General features: G+C 36.0%; 1 protein-coding gene across 4 annotated transcripts in view; it reads right to left on the bottom strand.

Annotated features, from left to right (window-relative positions):
• The window catches only part of MYO3B (myosin IIIB), a 197,205-nt gene that overhangs the window by 127,054 nt on the left and 53,444 nt on the right, over nucleotides 1–16,707 (bottom strand). For all 4 annotated transcript variants that reach the window (XM_027462191.3, XM_027462192.3, XM_072040920.1 and 1 more), the window contains one exon: nucleotides 1,168–1,233. In XM_027462191.3, the coding sequence (XP_027317992.1) occupies nucleotides 1,168–1,233 (66 nt within the window). The remainder of the gene's footprint in view (nucleotides 1–1,167; nucleotides 1,234–16,707) is intronic.

Below are 16,707 nucleotides of genomic sequence, written 5' to 3'. Positions count from 1 at the left end.
CAGATTACAATGTTTACTGCTGAGTAGAAAAGGACAGGCATTGTGGAGAAACAGAACTCAGGTCAAACTGCTTTAAAAGGATGTACTTCTACTACATGCTCTTTAAGAGATCCTGAGTCACATTGCAGTAATGATAGTAATGGCCTTCCATCATATGCTATTAAAGTTTGTTTCACCTTGCTGCCTGATTTAAAGATCAGCATAGTAAATAAGAATATTTTTTATTTGTATTCACATTAATTTTTCTATTTTAATTTCTGCTAAAATGGGAAGACACTACTGCATAACTGACTGAAAAACTTACCAGGTATGGGTATTGTAATCCTCCACAAGAAACTATACATACATTGAGATAGGACAGATTAAATGTGGAAACGTACAGGTTTCCAAACCCATCTTAAAAATTCAATAGTGGCCGGCAGTGTTCAAAGTATTTGGTTATCTGAACAGTGTGAACTTCCCAGAGTTCGATAATATCATCCCCCATGTTACACAGTTTAAGCTGTATTCGGTCACAATGAAATTCAGTCACACACAAACCCCCAAAATCCCTTGTAGAAGTTGCTCTAAGACTTATGAATATAATGCTAACAGCTAGTAAAGTACAATTTCTTAGTTTAATTGTAAAAAAGAAAAAGGCAAAATGAGCATATTTTAGTTCCATGTAGCATCCAGGTAACATATTACACTGTTGGTACAACTCATGTTCGTTTACATATTGAGTATACAAACTGCCGAGCATTTTTAAGGTGGAAAAAGACAACTACTGTCCATCTAGTCTTCATATTCTTATTTTAAATTGACCGGCAGTCATTTTCACTAGTCCATTTTCTCTTTGACACAGAAGTCCACCCCAAAACCATCACGGCAATCAGGTATACATGTATTATAAATATGCCCCAGGTTTAATAAAAAGTCAAGAAGCAAATCAACTACAGAGTTAAGAAGCTGTGAAACAAATTACATGAGAAGATCAAACTGTGCTTTTTAGCTCTCAAAAACTGAAGAACAGTTTAGAATCTATGAAAAGAAAACTGAAGTTAAAAACCTGTAAAAGTAACAGCTTCATAAAATAAATTCTGCTTTCAGATTTGACACATGTAGGCCTTGCTGAACAAACTAGTTTTAGTTTATTTTTTTGTTTGTTTTTAAGAAAATAAAACTCACTGTGAAATGAAATGATTGAATCCTCTGCACCATTTTTCAGGATGTAGCAAAGTAGGAGGAGGATTTCTGAAAAAAAAAAAAAAAAAAAGTTTGGGGGGTTAAAATAGTAATGTTTACCAGAATTTTCTCACAAATAGTTATCAAAGATTATACTGGTTCTACTAGGGATAAAATGATGGTCAAGAAAGTAACGCCCAAGTGGTCTATATGTCCTTCAGAGGCAAGTTGGTTTTTTCTTGCTGCTGCTTTTTCATTGACAGTTTTCCTCTTTTCATGTCCTTCTCCTTTTATGTCAATACCTTTGAAGTTGGCAGTCAGTAGAGCTCACAGTGTGCTTTCCAGCATTTCCCTTTTAATTCAGACTGACTCAGAAAAGATCAACTGAGACTGGAAGATTAACCTAGCCATCACACCCTTTTAGCCCTTTACCCCTGATCACCAACTCTAACCATGACTTTTTAAGTATGGATATAATCAAAATAAGAACCACCAAGTTGTCAACAAGCTGTAGGACGCTCAGTCCAGATTTCAACCTGTATTCAGGTTGAATGACTCAGGAGATAATCTCTCCATGCTGTAAACTCTATTAAAAATAGATGTTACTATTTAAAATGACATTTAGCAGACAGTATTTTTATATTACATACTGTCTTCCACAGAAATTACCTTAAACTCTGATAGGTTCCATGTTACTCGATGTATTATTATTTTCCTTTCTGACCGTTACAGTTAAATTACATGAACATGCAGAGCAAGGCTTATCGGTCAAGTTAAGTGGACCAAATTTCAGTGGACAAACTTACAGCAAGAAGTATTCATAAACTGCATATTGCACTATCACCTTTCAAAGTTTTTTTCAGCAGCTTAAGATTTATTAAGTATTGAAGTCCATTTAACTTCTTAAGATTAAACTTTTATTTTATAAAATTTTAATAATTTGTCCTTCGCTGCATTTGGCAGCTCAATACAAAGGATCATGTACTGCTGAATTGGCAAAAAAAAAAATCACATATGACTTATTCAACAACAGAAACATTCACTAATAGTCTGGGTTATATAATGAATTGCCTCATTTATACCAGGGCCACATTTGACAGCAACACGCTGTTTGGAAACATCTCACAGAACAAAAAGGTAAAAAACATAAACACAATATAAATTAGAGTAGATCTGCATAGCGGTCTTGAATTTTTCACACGTTGATTCAGAGTAGTTCCATTTAACAATTACTCTCAAACAAAACACTAAAAGGAAAATAAAAAAGGAAAAGACCACGTGGCTTTGTTGTAGATGGATCATTTTTGTTCATCTGTATCTACTCAAAACAAATGCAGTCATCTAATTTCACTGCAGGCTGTCATGTTTTCCAGGATGAATATGTTATTACTCTTCTCTTTTCTTATAGAAGACTCAGGGAACACAATTTTCTTCATGAAGTGAAAAAATCCAGAATACTTGAGATGTGCATCACTTATCAATTTTATTATTAGAAAAAAGATATGATTGGTTATTTTCAATTACAATAATGTTTCAGTGCTCTCTTCCATTTACCAGGTTCATATATTCATACACATCACAGAATGCGTGGCTGTGTAGGAGCGTAAAAAAAAAAAAAAAGCAGCAAAGGATTTCAAGAGATACTCTAAGACAAAAACCTTGTATTGAAGAAAGGTAATCTTTAAAAACCTCTTTCTCTATAATGAAAATGGTTATCAGTCCACACAACCTACATGCATGACCTCTGGAAAGAGCTTTAATAGACTCATGGCTGGAGATTGCACCAGTTATGCTATTAGTCTTTATTTTGCAGGAATAGCACTCTATCTGACAACTTGAGTTCTGGTAAGAACAACTTTTTATTGTACTGCCTAAAAGTACAATGGCATTTCTTTTTAGAATGATGCCAACATTTTGAATTTCACTGCAAAATAATTCATTTTTATAGAAGCTCAGTTACTGTTCATGAAATATGTAGATTCATCTTTCCCCTTCAAACTGTTCTTAAAGACCTTCCATGGTGCTAACAACAGTGCTTACAAAAAGCATATTGTTTGGAGGCACTATTAATCTTACAAGTATCTTCTTCAAGGAGGAAAAAAAAGACACATGGGTACTTACATTAGTTGCAGGTGTTATGATGGAAACAGGTGGGATTTCGTCATAGAACAGATGAGCAGAACAGATGTCATTCAGGAAATACATTTAGTCATTGGCAGGTTAATGATTAATGAAGTAAGTCATGTTTTAACCACACAGAACATGCTTTGTCCAACGAATAACTAAGCTACTAAGCACTTGCTGGTAGCTACTGAATACTCCCTCAAAGGTGGCTGAGTATGCTACGTGCCAAATTGTGAACTGTGGACACAAATACACAACCAAGGAATCTGTAATTCTAAAGATTTTCTCTTGAGCTTGATAACTTTTGTGTTGTTGATAGAAATGATACATTGTTCTTAATTTGTTTGTAGTAAGATCACAGAATTAGTAGTCCTTTGTTCTTAAATCACTAAATTGATGCTTCAAGTACCCTATCTATAAAATTGGGCTAAATGGATCCAGAAGCTTAACTTTTAACATCTATAAAGCACATTGGTGCCCTCAGGTGAAAGGTATTACCTAAATGCAAGGTACAAAATAGGCTCACCCTCCTCTGCCATTATGCCCATAAAGAATTTCCAGGAAGGGGCATAAGAGGGTCAGTTAAGCTTCCCCAACATCTCTTTACCTAACACAACACAAAGTGTGCTTCATGATGATGGCAGAAAAATCCATCGCTTCCATGGCACCTCCAGAGCTGATATCACTTAAACCCAACTTCTAGTCTAATACAAGACGCCAGATATGGAAGGGCAACTCACTACCAAGAATTAAAGTTTTGTTTGTTTGTTTTGTGAGCATACTAAGTCCTTTGCAGTTTGAAATTAATAATATGTTAAAACACCTGCAATTCATACCGCTTTAAAGATAAAATGTAAGACAACCCATACATTATCAGGTGCTAAACTACAGAGAAACACAACACTTGCCTCACCACTTTGGCTTATCAAATTTCCAACGAAGGCCATTTGCAACTCCAGATTATATTAAATACAGCACATCGAGTTCTATGGCTTTTGTATCCTTGCATCAGCTGACATCACTGAATTTCAGCAATATCTGGCAGCTTCTACAGTACTCAGAACACATTCACAGAAAAACTGAAAGCTATACCTCTTGTTAACTTGCTACCATAATTTACTCTACCATCTTCATATAAAATCAGAACACTGCATGCAACCTCTCAATCACCCTTGCTACATATACAACAAGCTGAAGGACAATATAGTCTTATTTTCTACTACAAGAGATGGAAATTAGGAGAAATAGATATCTTATTGGAAAAAAGTGAGTGTAATTGGGCTTGCCTTTTGAAAATGTTCTCTTTTGAAGCAAGATGAGTAATCAACCATTTATTTCCCAACATTGTGTCTTTTATTCTTTCTTTCTATAATTCATAATTAGTTATAGAACTGCATGCTCTGTTTCCTGATGTATTGCTCTTGTGAGGAGCTGGTCACATACTCTCATATTCAGTGTCTTCCATGGTCATAGTGATCCTGTGTCTCAGAAGGAGTTTTGCTTCAGTAAGGACTGCAGGATTCAGCCTGTATAAGAGACCTCATGCAGAAGCACAGTGTTCCTTAGAACACAACAACATTAGTAAGCTTATCAAACGAGAACTGCTGCTGAATTCTCAATGATACATGTACAGTTATGTGCTAGAAATAGTTTAATCTGTTGAGCTTTATGTGTTCCCCGTCATTCAGCCTGCCTCCAAAGTCACAGCTGGTGAAACAAAATCTGTCATTTTACCACAATAAGGCCAATGATGCAGTTCAGTGAACACCATTCATCCTTTACAGTAAGCTGTGAGCCTAATTACAGAACACAGATAATAGATTTTTTATTGGGAAAAGGAAAATAAATATTTTAATCTTAAAATACATCTATCAAAAACATAATTAAAATTGAAAATACATTTACTACTCTTTAAATTACTTCAGTAAATTTAGCCACATAAGCCAAACCAAGATAGGGCCTCCAATGACCAGATTGTATCATCAGCCTACCACGTTGTTTCTAATGAGGAATTAGCAGATGAACCTCCAACACCTGTCACCGTGAACACACCCTGGCAGCCACAGCCCCATCCATGCATGTTGCAATTTATTTTATTTTTTTTTTTAGGCATACTGAAATATAGCAACCAGAGACAATAGTTCTGTTGACAGTTGCCTAGGTTTACAGGTAGGCAGATTTAACATGAAATTGAACCATTTGTCCCTATTTCCAAAAGCTAAGAGAAAAAGACATAGAAACAGTAGAAAGTTAACCATATATAATGAGATTTTCCTACAAAAGGTTACATAAAACAAATGGTTTGTATTTAAGTAAGTTAACATTTGACATTAATTAGTACCTGACAAATTCTCACAGTTTCAAGTCCTATTCTGCAAAGCATCCCCACATTGGGTAACTTACTGAAAATAACAAAAGGATTCTCAACAAGACTCGGAGGATTTCCTGGTTTGTGGCCCATTCAAATCAGTAAGAGGTTTCCATTGATCTAACTGAATAATTCACATCCTAAACACTCCCCCATTCATCTGCCTCCTACTAAAGGCTACTCAAGTTTGATTTACTTTCAGTATTATATTTCACCAAAGTTCACTCAGTAGGAAGCAAGGTACTGCCTTCAGCTCTGTAAGACTAAGATAGAAACTGCAGTTTCCAAGCAGGAGTGAAGAATCAGCACAAAATCCTCCCATGTATTTGGAGGCAGGCCTTTGAAATTACTTGTTCAAAAGCGGATGGGGTGGGGAGGGGAACAGAGAAAAGGTATGCTCCTGCCAAATTCACCCTCCAGCCACCTCCTCACTTGGAAATGATTCACTTCTGCTTTGGACTAGTTTCTCCTTTTCCACTCCACTTCCCTTTTCCCTGAAAGGACTGTTCTACTCATGTAAATATCTAGTACTAAACTGTTAAAGTACAACTTCAATTCTTATCTGCTAGAATATTAAAGGTGCATCTACTGAAATGATGTCGAAGTGCCTTAATTCTAACAAGGAGAGCAAGGATATGCTGCTTTAAACCAAGGTCAAAACCTGCTATGGGAATGTAGTCAAAACCTACCCAGGAAACAGTTAAGAGAGAGCAAAATTCAAGACACTCCTGCCTCATTGCTGAAAGAAAAGAAAGAAAAAAAAAGTTCTTCTTGACCAAGTATTTTGCTGTCTTTTATTTACAGAGTTATCTGGTATTTCCCCCTTCACTGGAATGGATGTATTGTTTGTTCCATAGGCTGTACATAGCGCTAAAGTCTGTAAAACAAATGTATATTGAGTTTAATGTTAAATTGACAAATACGGATAAGAGACTGTAGGATCCTAATTACTAGAAAGGGTCTAAGTTCGCAATCCACTTTTAAAACTTTTTTTTTTTTAATAAAGGGTCCTGATCCAGTAAAATGCAAATTGAACATCTGCTTACATTCTTTCTTAGAAAAGAATGATGGCTCTGCATTTTGCGATGTATAAATCCACACTTGCCCTCTTTTGGTTGTGATTTTACGTGACTGTTTATTTTGATGCTGCTAAGTAAGCAAACAAGTGGATTAACAATGAACTACAGGTCCGGCTGTAAAACAAATATAAAACCATAAGTGAACAAAATATCAACTACCTCTTTAAAACACATTTAAATGAAGATTTATTCACAGGTCTCCAGCTTAGAATATTTCATCAGCCAGCATAATAATGAGCAAAAATAAATGGTAAAAGATAGTCAGTTCCAGAATTATGCACAAACCTCCTTTTGATTTTCAAGATTCATTTTATGCATTGCCAAAAGAAAAGCACTTCAGGAAGAATATAAAGAGAATATAAAGAGATGTCCTAAGAAACCTCCTTCACAGGAACAATCCTGTGTTCAAAAAGGTAAATATAAAAGTCACCTTTAAAGTAATGAGTATGGAAATAAATAATGTGCTAAGCACATCAAATTATTTTGAACGTCAAATAACCACCTTCAGAAAATGCATTTTAAAAAATCTCCTTTTCTTTCCTTTTTTTTTTTTTTTTTTTTTTTTTTTTAACTTTATACAGACAAAATTAATGAAAAAGTATTGTGAAGTGTTCTGCTTGGGAACATCTGGATTATCTTTGACTTTTTCTCTTGAACATTGCAATTCACAGGCCACTGGTTTCAGGCAGATTTGGCAGCTGCAAGGTTTCATTAGCCTTTTTCAGGACTTGACAAGGCATCATTTATTCTTGTCATTTACTCTTCAGTTTCCAGTTTCAGTTTCTGATTTCACTGAGACAGAAACATGTATTTTATTTCAGAAATACTTTTTGATGGAGGTGAACTCACAGTTTTGCATTCCAGTGGTCAAGCTTTAAAACAGACAGCATAATTATAATTATGCTTTGTCATCTCATTTATTCACAGAAGTTTCAGAGAGTTAAAGAGGCACCAGCAAATTAACCGCAATTGAAACTGAGGAAGCAATAGAGATTTTTATTTATAATCACATCTTAACTGCAATACAGTATTTTGCTTTTCTATTAAAACCATGCCTCTGTCAATTTGCAAAGCAAGAGAACTGACAGTTGTGAAAGAAATAAAGATGGGACTATAATATTTCTGTGCCTGGCTGAAATGCATATCGTGTTGTCTAGACACTAAAATTCTGTAGCTGGAACAGTAGGATACTGCAATTACACTGCATATTTGTAGAGTTGTCTTAGAAAATAAAGCATCTTAAAGTGAAAATCTCATAGGTAAATTTCTAAGGGCAAGTCCTCAATTGTACGTGTTTCAAATCCCCACTGTACAGCAAGCTAGCTTATGAGGCCTGAGTAGGCCACCAGCCTGAGGTCCCTGCCCAGTGGAGCAGGTCCACTCTCGGAAAGCTAAAATTTGGCTCAACAAGAGGAAAGCTAACTGAGATGCTGCAAATTGTTTGTCTTAAGTGGAGGAAAATGAACTTATATGACGAACGTAAATAAAAGGTCTTTAATAATTTCAGACAAGCAGTTAATAAGAGATGACTGGGATATAGTTAACATGAAAATGCAAGTGGAAAAAGCAAGAAATGGTCAGAAGAACTTGGGATACCGTTACAAAAAGAGAAGCAAGATCATCCTCAATGAGGGTAATTTCACTCTATGATTCCAGGAGCCAAAAAATACTAACCAGAATATTAATTTTCATCCCAAGAAGGCAGCTTCATTCAGGTAGTGAACGAGGAATCAGAATATAAAATTTTCTGTTCCAACCACCTCTGCCAGTAAACTTCTGTGATATACTGGACAAAACTTTTTGCTACTTGTACTTCTTCACTTGTATTTCTTTATCTGATTAATTTGGCTTTTCTTTTCAAAGAGGAAGACACTTTCTTATCCCTCCATTTCTGAGAGAGAAATGAACCTTTTCTTAGTTGAGTCTCTATGGAAATATGAACAAAAGCAACAATAACCTCATAAAAGAAGCTTATTACTATATGCTTGATACGGCTAGTACTAAATTCAGTCATTATGGTTGATGAGAACAAGCACCTACACTCTGCATTTTCAACAGGAAATGAGGATTACTCTTTATTCATACTTTTTATGACTCACACCTTACTCAGTGCTTTCAGTTTAGTCTGGCTCATACCATTTTAAGAACTGCTATTATTCTGATACTCTTACCAGTCTGGTTCAGAAATGAATACTTATAGAAGGAATACATTAGTTAATGGTGGCACGTTTCCAATGAACCACTGGAATCTTTATCATGGCCCTTGTAAGAAATTCACTAAGTACTGAAGCATAAAGAATTGTACAAGACCTGTAAGAATACCTTTTTTATTTCTTTTAAATTGAATTCTCTTACAAGATAACACACCTTCTGAGCGTAAGGACTGTATGTGGATTGGAATTAGTTTCCTGACCTATTCTTTCCAATAAGCTCGCTTTCAAAACATTTGAATTTTGGTCTCCCTTATAAAACGTTGTATGACTCAGGAATTACAACTGAAGTGAAAACTAATAAACGCAGGTGACAAGCAAACCAAGATCACCAAATGCGAAGAGTAGTCTCTCTCTCAAAAAAAAAAAAAAAAAAAAAACACAAGCACCATCACTAAACACTCTGAGGAGACCAAAACATTTATAGCAGCACAGTGATGAAACATTGTTGGAAGACAGAAAAGAGCTGACATAAATCATTCTGCGTGGCTTAAGAGAACATTGGCATCTGACACAGGGAGATGAAACAAGAAAATAGCCAAGGATGTAATCTAGGAAACAGAAATACAATACAGACCTTTTGAAAATAAATGCTTTGAAGACCGTTACTTTCATGACTACTACGGAATGCAAACTACCACATGATAGACTGCAATATCCTGGGAATGGGTAAAAACCCCAAAGCAACTGGTGGTGAAAGAATGGACAGGAGGAATACTTTAAAATAAATAAATGGGTATGAGACAAGCACATTGTTCAAACTGTGGAAGAGTGAAATTTGGGTGCCCTAAAAATTGTTAGATTTTTGCCACCAACTTTAACTGGGAAAGGATTTAATCTTCTGTGAACATCAGTAAAAAAACATGGTGTAAACAATGTGCAGAATGCAATAGCAGTAATTGTTTTGGATACAAAAATGTGTTTTAGGTGTCTTTTTCTATAGTAAATATTAACACACTGAACAAGAATCCAAATTACAGCATGGTTTTATCTTTAAAATGTTAAAAAACATCAGGTACTTATGTTCCAAATAAAGTCAGCTGTGATCTACAATCAAACTCTTATACAATCAAACACCTCAATAAATATGTGGAAAAAAAATGCATTTGTGTCCTTTTAGACACCTAACAACAATTAAACTATGCATAGTCATGTTTTCCCCAGTTTTTTCTGGAGTGCAGAGTTCTGACAGATTTATTGAGATCCTCCAAACTGAAGTTAAATATGCTTCAAAGAGAGCTCTCGCAAAGAGTATTACTGCATATTTGATTTGAGTGAGCACTAACTGTATCTGAGGAGTCTTTTAAAAAGTCATCATAGGTTCTACAAGGCTTAAATAGCCAATGCAAGAATCCAGTGAGGGGAGATAAATTGTTTGTTTGTTTGTTTTAAAGCAAACCTTAAAATAAATGAGCTGAGAAGTAAAATATTTTTATAATAATAAAAATAGAGGAAACTATAGAACACAACCCTTGCTTCTCTCCTAAATGTCCTCTCAGTAATTGATTATGAGGAACTAAGAGGCAATTATATATGTTGTCATGACACGAGCATTCAAATAAAAACAAAAAAAAACAACACATGTATCATGACTAAACAGAGAAGAAAATTACACTTTCACCAAGTCAGATCTCTGTTTCTGTTCCAGCATAGGATGTTTAGTGTTCTTTTGGTTTCCCTAGACAGTTTAAGCAGATGCTGCCTGAAGAAGTCTGACACATTTGCATGCTAGCAGCAGATCATGGTTCATCAACTTGCCCAATAAAGCTATCTTTTTGTAATTCAGCACATTCTCACCCAGCGCTTGGTCTATTATGTGAATAGTCTGGTAGAAGGGAATCTGATTAACTTATACTGTGAATGAAGAAACCTAGAAGCAGCATTTTAGCTAATTTAACCAAACTAAACTGCATAAAATCAAACCATTGTAGTCAGCCAGGTAGAAAGGTGAAAGTTGTTACAACTATTTTTTCCTAATACTCTTGGAGACTGTGCTGCTGAACACCGAAGCACTGACACACTCTCTCAAGAGGAGAGATGCTTCTGCCCTCACAAGGTTACAAAAGCACCATCTGCACAGGAAAAACAAAAACAAAAACTTAAGCACTCCCTTACCAAAACCACAATACTTGCTTTCAACCAAGCTCCCCTCTGCTCTCAGACCCATCTTGTTCTCCCCTTTGCCGTGTGTCTGACTTTCCAGCCACAGTCTAAGACTTTCCTCTCCTACAATCATACTGCAGAAGACAACACCGTGTCCTCCTTTCAAAAAACGTTTCATCAGGAAAGCCCCCAAATTATCAGTTTTCTCATACATGCATCACCAACACTTCCGATCCTGTTTTAAGCAGCTGTACGTACAGACTCCCAGTTCCAAGCCCAGAACAGACCAGCACCACCATCTCATACTTGACTTATTTTGTTCATCAGGGTATGCATGCCTGCTAAAATATTGCTCCCATAAATAAAGTGATGTATTTTCTGTTTATTTTTTTTTCTAAATACAGCTTTCAGTCATTGTTTTTCATCATTCACTTGCCAAGCAGACTAAAGTGCCAACCTTAAATACCTCTATCCTAGAGAAAACCAGAGCTATGCTCAAATTGCTTCTAACTTTCTCTTGGATATGTTATAAAAATACTGACACACTTTTTCAGTATAACAGAAGTAGTTCTCATTAAAAATAATCACAATTTTCCTGGAAAATTCACTTGGTTTTGGTCAGTTCTACCAGCTTCTTTTCCTGTCTTATCAGCTAATTTATTTATTTATTTATTTATCTTTTGCATGCCATCAGTGCTATTTTATTTTGGTTACTAACAAGCAGAACAATTAGTCCAATAATTGTCTCATTCAGACTCAATAAAGAAGTGTTTATCTTCTATCTGTATACTACTCACATTTCCACTTATATACCTGCATGTATGACAAGAATCTTTTTACCACAGCACAGACTAAGGCAGGCTGGAAGACCTCAGGACGTCTCTAGTTCAACCTCCTGCTTAAAGCACAAGCAGCTCTGAGCTCAGTTCAGGTTGCTCAGCACTTTATCCAGTCAGGCCTTCACAAAGGGCATTCACTATCAGTCAAATAGCTCCGTGTAAATACTGGTGCTGTCACAGGACCAGACTTACAGACCAATTCACCATATCATTATCTGTTACTTTTTTCCTCCTCTTCTCCTCATTCTCCTTTCCCTGCCTGCTATTTCTTCACATAGTACTAGTGTAATGTTTGTAGACCTGGAATCCAACAGTCATTTAGTCTGACTACATTTCAGATTGTTCATATGTAAAAAGTGGTCTCCCTGCACAGGATGCAGTTCATCTTTTGCCTGAGAGTTTTTCTTGTCCTTGCAACGGTGGTGAGAACTTGCATCTCCTGGCCAGATTCTTGAGAGAAGCTGCAACACAGCTATAATCTAAATGACCTTTCATTATCATAAAATAAACCTATGGAAATCATTATTAACTCCCTGAATATCCTAGTTACCAAGATTTATAACAAGTGTCTACTCCAATAAATATTTCTTCAAAATTTTTATGAGTTCTACCTTATGATTGCACCTATGATAGGAAAGAAATAGAAGACATTAATTGTTAATAGTAAATGTGTAGATATGCCCAGTGCATTATTACTGCACTAATCATGAATAATGATTAAATATACTGCATGGAATTTTAACATTAATCAAACTGAAAACTGTAACAAGTGAATCAATATATTGCAAGGCACAGCTCCATTTCACCAAGCATGTTTGCAAATAGTGTGATTATTTGTTATTCCATATTTTTGGAAAAGACTTTAGAGGCCAAAGCACATTGGTATTTAGGGACTTACTATTAGAAAAATAAAAAAATAACAATTGCACATTCCTTGCAATCCTAAAGATAAATACAATCTTGCTAGTCTATGACTACTATCTAAAATGATTGGCTTCCATTTTCTTCTGCTTCTATCAGTCAGTGAATTAATTCCTTTACAAATATGAACATCAATATTCTATTTCTGAGAAAGGCATCCATTTTTCAATTACATCCCATGAAGCCTTTGGTACTGTGAAATGTGTGAGGTGTCTTATTACCTCTGCAGTACCAAAGTATGTGAGCAGATTATCTTTTTTCAAGCAAAAATTTAATTTATTTTTTTTGATTCATTGTAAGTGATGTGAGCTACTGAACTCCAACATTAACCATAGGCTATGAGGTATGGTTTGGAAACTCCCAGGGCTAATGGTTTGAAATCTAGTTTCATTTCTTCAGGATTGCCCTCAAAACACAATCAGATCCATATTACCTTCCTTGAAAAATCAAGTTCTAACTTGATCGCAAAGACACAAGCATGGCAGGTTGCCTGAAAAGCAGCAACAAGCAAAAACAACCATCCCAGCAAAAAGAGAAGCTTAAAGCACAATAACTCTCCAGAACATAACTGCTTTGTGTGCAGCAACCTATGGGTAAACATGTATGAAAAAAAAAAAAAAGACAAAATGTTTGACAGACACATCACAGGTAAAATATGCAACTTAAATCTACACATACATTCCTAAATTGCCGTTTGATGTGGCTTTAACCTGAGACTGTGTTACAGTGTTAAACTGAAAACTAGAAGACACCTTCTTCGCAGCTTGCCCTTTTACCTCCATGACTCAATGGTAAAGATTTTCACAACTTACTAGTAAAATGTTTCTCTCTAAAACTGAACTACACACAGATGAGAGATACTGAGGCCTGAATATCCTCCCTGCCAGCATTATGGCACCTGTCTCATAGAAATTATGAATGGGAATATATCTTTTTCCCCTATACAACAAGGTTTTAATTCAAATGTCACTTTCCCCAAGGCCCACTGCAGGGAAAAAAGAAAAACAAACAATCAAACAAACAAACTCTCTGGAGCAAGCATGAAGATGGATATCGTGCTAGGCCACTGCTGACTGGCACAAACACAATGTGAAGCAGGCTGAAGAAGGATGCCTCACGGCCTGGGAATCTAAGGGAACCACTCATCCAATATATTCCTCAGGCAGTGCTGTCTGCAGGTCTCTTAGGAACCTAGACTTGAATGCAGAGCTTTCCTGAGCAAGTTAGATGTGGGAACATCATCTGTCCTCAACTGTGGGTGAGTACCACCCTCAAAAACAACATAGGGCAATTTGTAGCCTCTACGTACAATTGCAATACTTGCTATTTGTTGCCAGCAACAGGAATTCAGCGTTTTTGTCCTTTCCAGTATTCAACGAATTTAACACAGTAATGAAGGCTGCATTTGCCTGCAGCTGTTCCAAAGGGGGCTGGGTGGGGTGAGGGGGAGAGATGAGTTGGGTTTACACAATTTAAATCCTGATGGACCATTTTGAAAGGGAAACATAATGCAATTTTAACAGATTCTAAACAGCTTGCTTCATGCATGCTCACTTAGTACTGAACCAAGACATTCTTAAAATTTCAAGCAGGGAAACCTGCTCTGGTTACCTTGGTGATAAACTAAAGACAAAAATTGCACATAATTGTTGCTGATGTCACTGCTCCCAATTGTTTCCAAGGTTACGGAGGATCTCAAATAATTGTGATGTTTCATTTCTAGACTGTATTGAAAGCCCATTTTCTGTTCTCAGTAAATTGTTTAGTGCTGCAGGTAATCTATCTAAACCTTATCTAATAAGGCATCAGCAGCCTCTCAGCAACCTCTAGTAATGATGTAGATTTATATGTTGAAAGTGTAGCTACCTAGTTCTTTACTGAGCAATTTGAGTCTGAGATTATCTCAATTATTTTTAGCCTAAGAATCTATTTCCATAACATAGTATATTAATCAATCATATAAAAATATCTGAACAGAAAATGTCTTACTGCAAAGCAATATTACATGTGAATTATCTACCTAGAAGGAAGCTGTTCTCTTGGCTGAATAGTGGAAAATTGGCTGTTAACTATTTATAACTGACTGATTTTCCCACTCTGTCTTCAAACTCATTTCAAATGCAGAGCACAAGTACTTCCCTGTACTAAAAAAATATTCAGCCATTCTACACCTTCTCCATTACAACCGCTATTTTACCATGCACAATAGCAAGAACCTCCTTAAAATTAGTAATTGCTGTATTGAGGATTATTTTCTTGCCCTCACAACTACAGGACAACTACAGACAATGTTAACTACTGGGCTTCCATGTAAATTGTCAAGACATGAGAAGTTTTGAAAACACACTAAAAACAATCTATTTTTCATTTACATAATTAAAGCAAGATTTTGTAGCTAGCTCAACTCCATAAATCTAAGCTACGTTTAAAATCCTCACTTCTCTTGAAGGAGACAACAGTTAGTGGATGTCCATCTACCACCTCTCCTTGCGCCTTTCATCACTTGACTGCTCTCAGACTGCAGGGCTTGACCTTGTCAGCATGAAATTTTCCACTAGAGCAAAACAAAATGGCACTTACTGTATCTTAGCCGTCTGCTATTACTTATGCAATGGATTTTGAAAAGTAGTAATTTACTTCAGAAACTGGTTGACTAAAACAGTTTACGTGCATTTAATGCACAAAATGAATGGCATATGGAGTCACTAAAACCATCTGCTAGGCATCTCAGCTTCTACCTAGAGCTCTGAGAGGGTTAGAGTGCAGTGCTGAGAATAACACAGAATACGAGATGATTCTTTTCTTGTTTGCTCAGAAAATGGCTAAAAGCTGGGCATGTTTATTTTCACGATTATTCATTTGAGTTTCTCAATGAATTCATTTCAGCTGCACACATTTTAGCTCTTGTGTCTGTAAATTCCTTGCATGTTGTAGCAACAGATACACTGGCAGGAATGTTTGCTGAAACAGCCTGTTTTAAATAAGCAGTGGAGAATATAAATATAAAACAATGCCCTTCTACTTGTAATTGCCTGTATTGACCAGAAAGCCAGCTGGAAGAGAGACTTAACCGATCACAAAATGGCAACCACTACGTAGGCAAAGTCCTTCCTAACAGCTGAAATAGTAAATGTTTATAACAGGCTATTCAACAAGCCACAGAGCGCGAATTACTTGCTGAAATTAGTCTATGAATATATCTGAGGAAAGAATGTAGCTGCAAAATCAAATTCTACTTGCAAACAATTTATGAAATGGAATAGAAAGACAAAATCAGTAAGATAACATATGTAACTGTATAATTGTTTATGTGATAACTAACTAGCTAGAGAAATACAGGAGGGAAATTGCACCAAGATGATTTAACTCCAGGACTTAATCTCCACTATCTCATGTAGTATACAGAAAATGTTTATAATATTTTGCCACTTTCTCAAATATATTAAAACGGTATATGGTAATGAGGAACAGTTTTACCGTGATATATCTGCTAACTGCATATACTTCCGTTTTTAGATGTATCGCCAGACTTAAAGACTAGTTATCAATACATATTTACCGAAAGGGTTGTTTCTTTACCGAAAGGGTTGTTAGACATTTCTTTACTGAAAGGGTTGTTAGGCACTGGAACAGGCTGCCCAGGGAGGTGGTGGAGTCACCATCCCTGGAAGTCTTTAAAAGATGTTTAGATGTAGAGCTTAGGGATATGGTCTAGTGGGGACTTTTAGCGTTAGGTCAGAGGTTGGACTCTATGATCTTGAGGTCTCTTCCAACCTAGAAATTCTGTGTGTGTTATATTTGATATGTTCTTAGACACAAATCGTTCTCTCTGCTTTGTAGACACAGGTGATGTAAGGAAAATACTACTACCAGCCACTCAATTACTCAGTTCAACCCTG

The sequence above is a fragment of the Anas platyrhynchos genome, chromosome 7 (assembly GCF_047663525.1).
Source record: "Anas platyrhynchos isolate ZD024472 breed Pekin duck chromosome 7, IASCAAS_PekinDuck_T2T, whole genome shotgun sequence".
In the NCBI taxonomy this organism is placed as follows: Eukaryota; Metazoa; Chordata; class Aves; order Anseriformes; family Anatidae; genus Anas; species Anas platyrhynchos.
The sequence above is the reverse complement of the archived record's forward strand: the minus strand, read 5'-3'. Positions and strand labels throughout refer to the sequence as shown.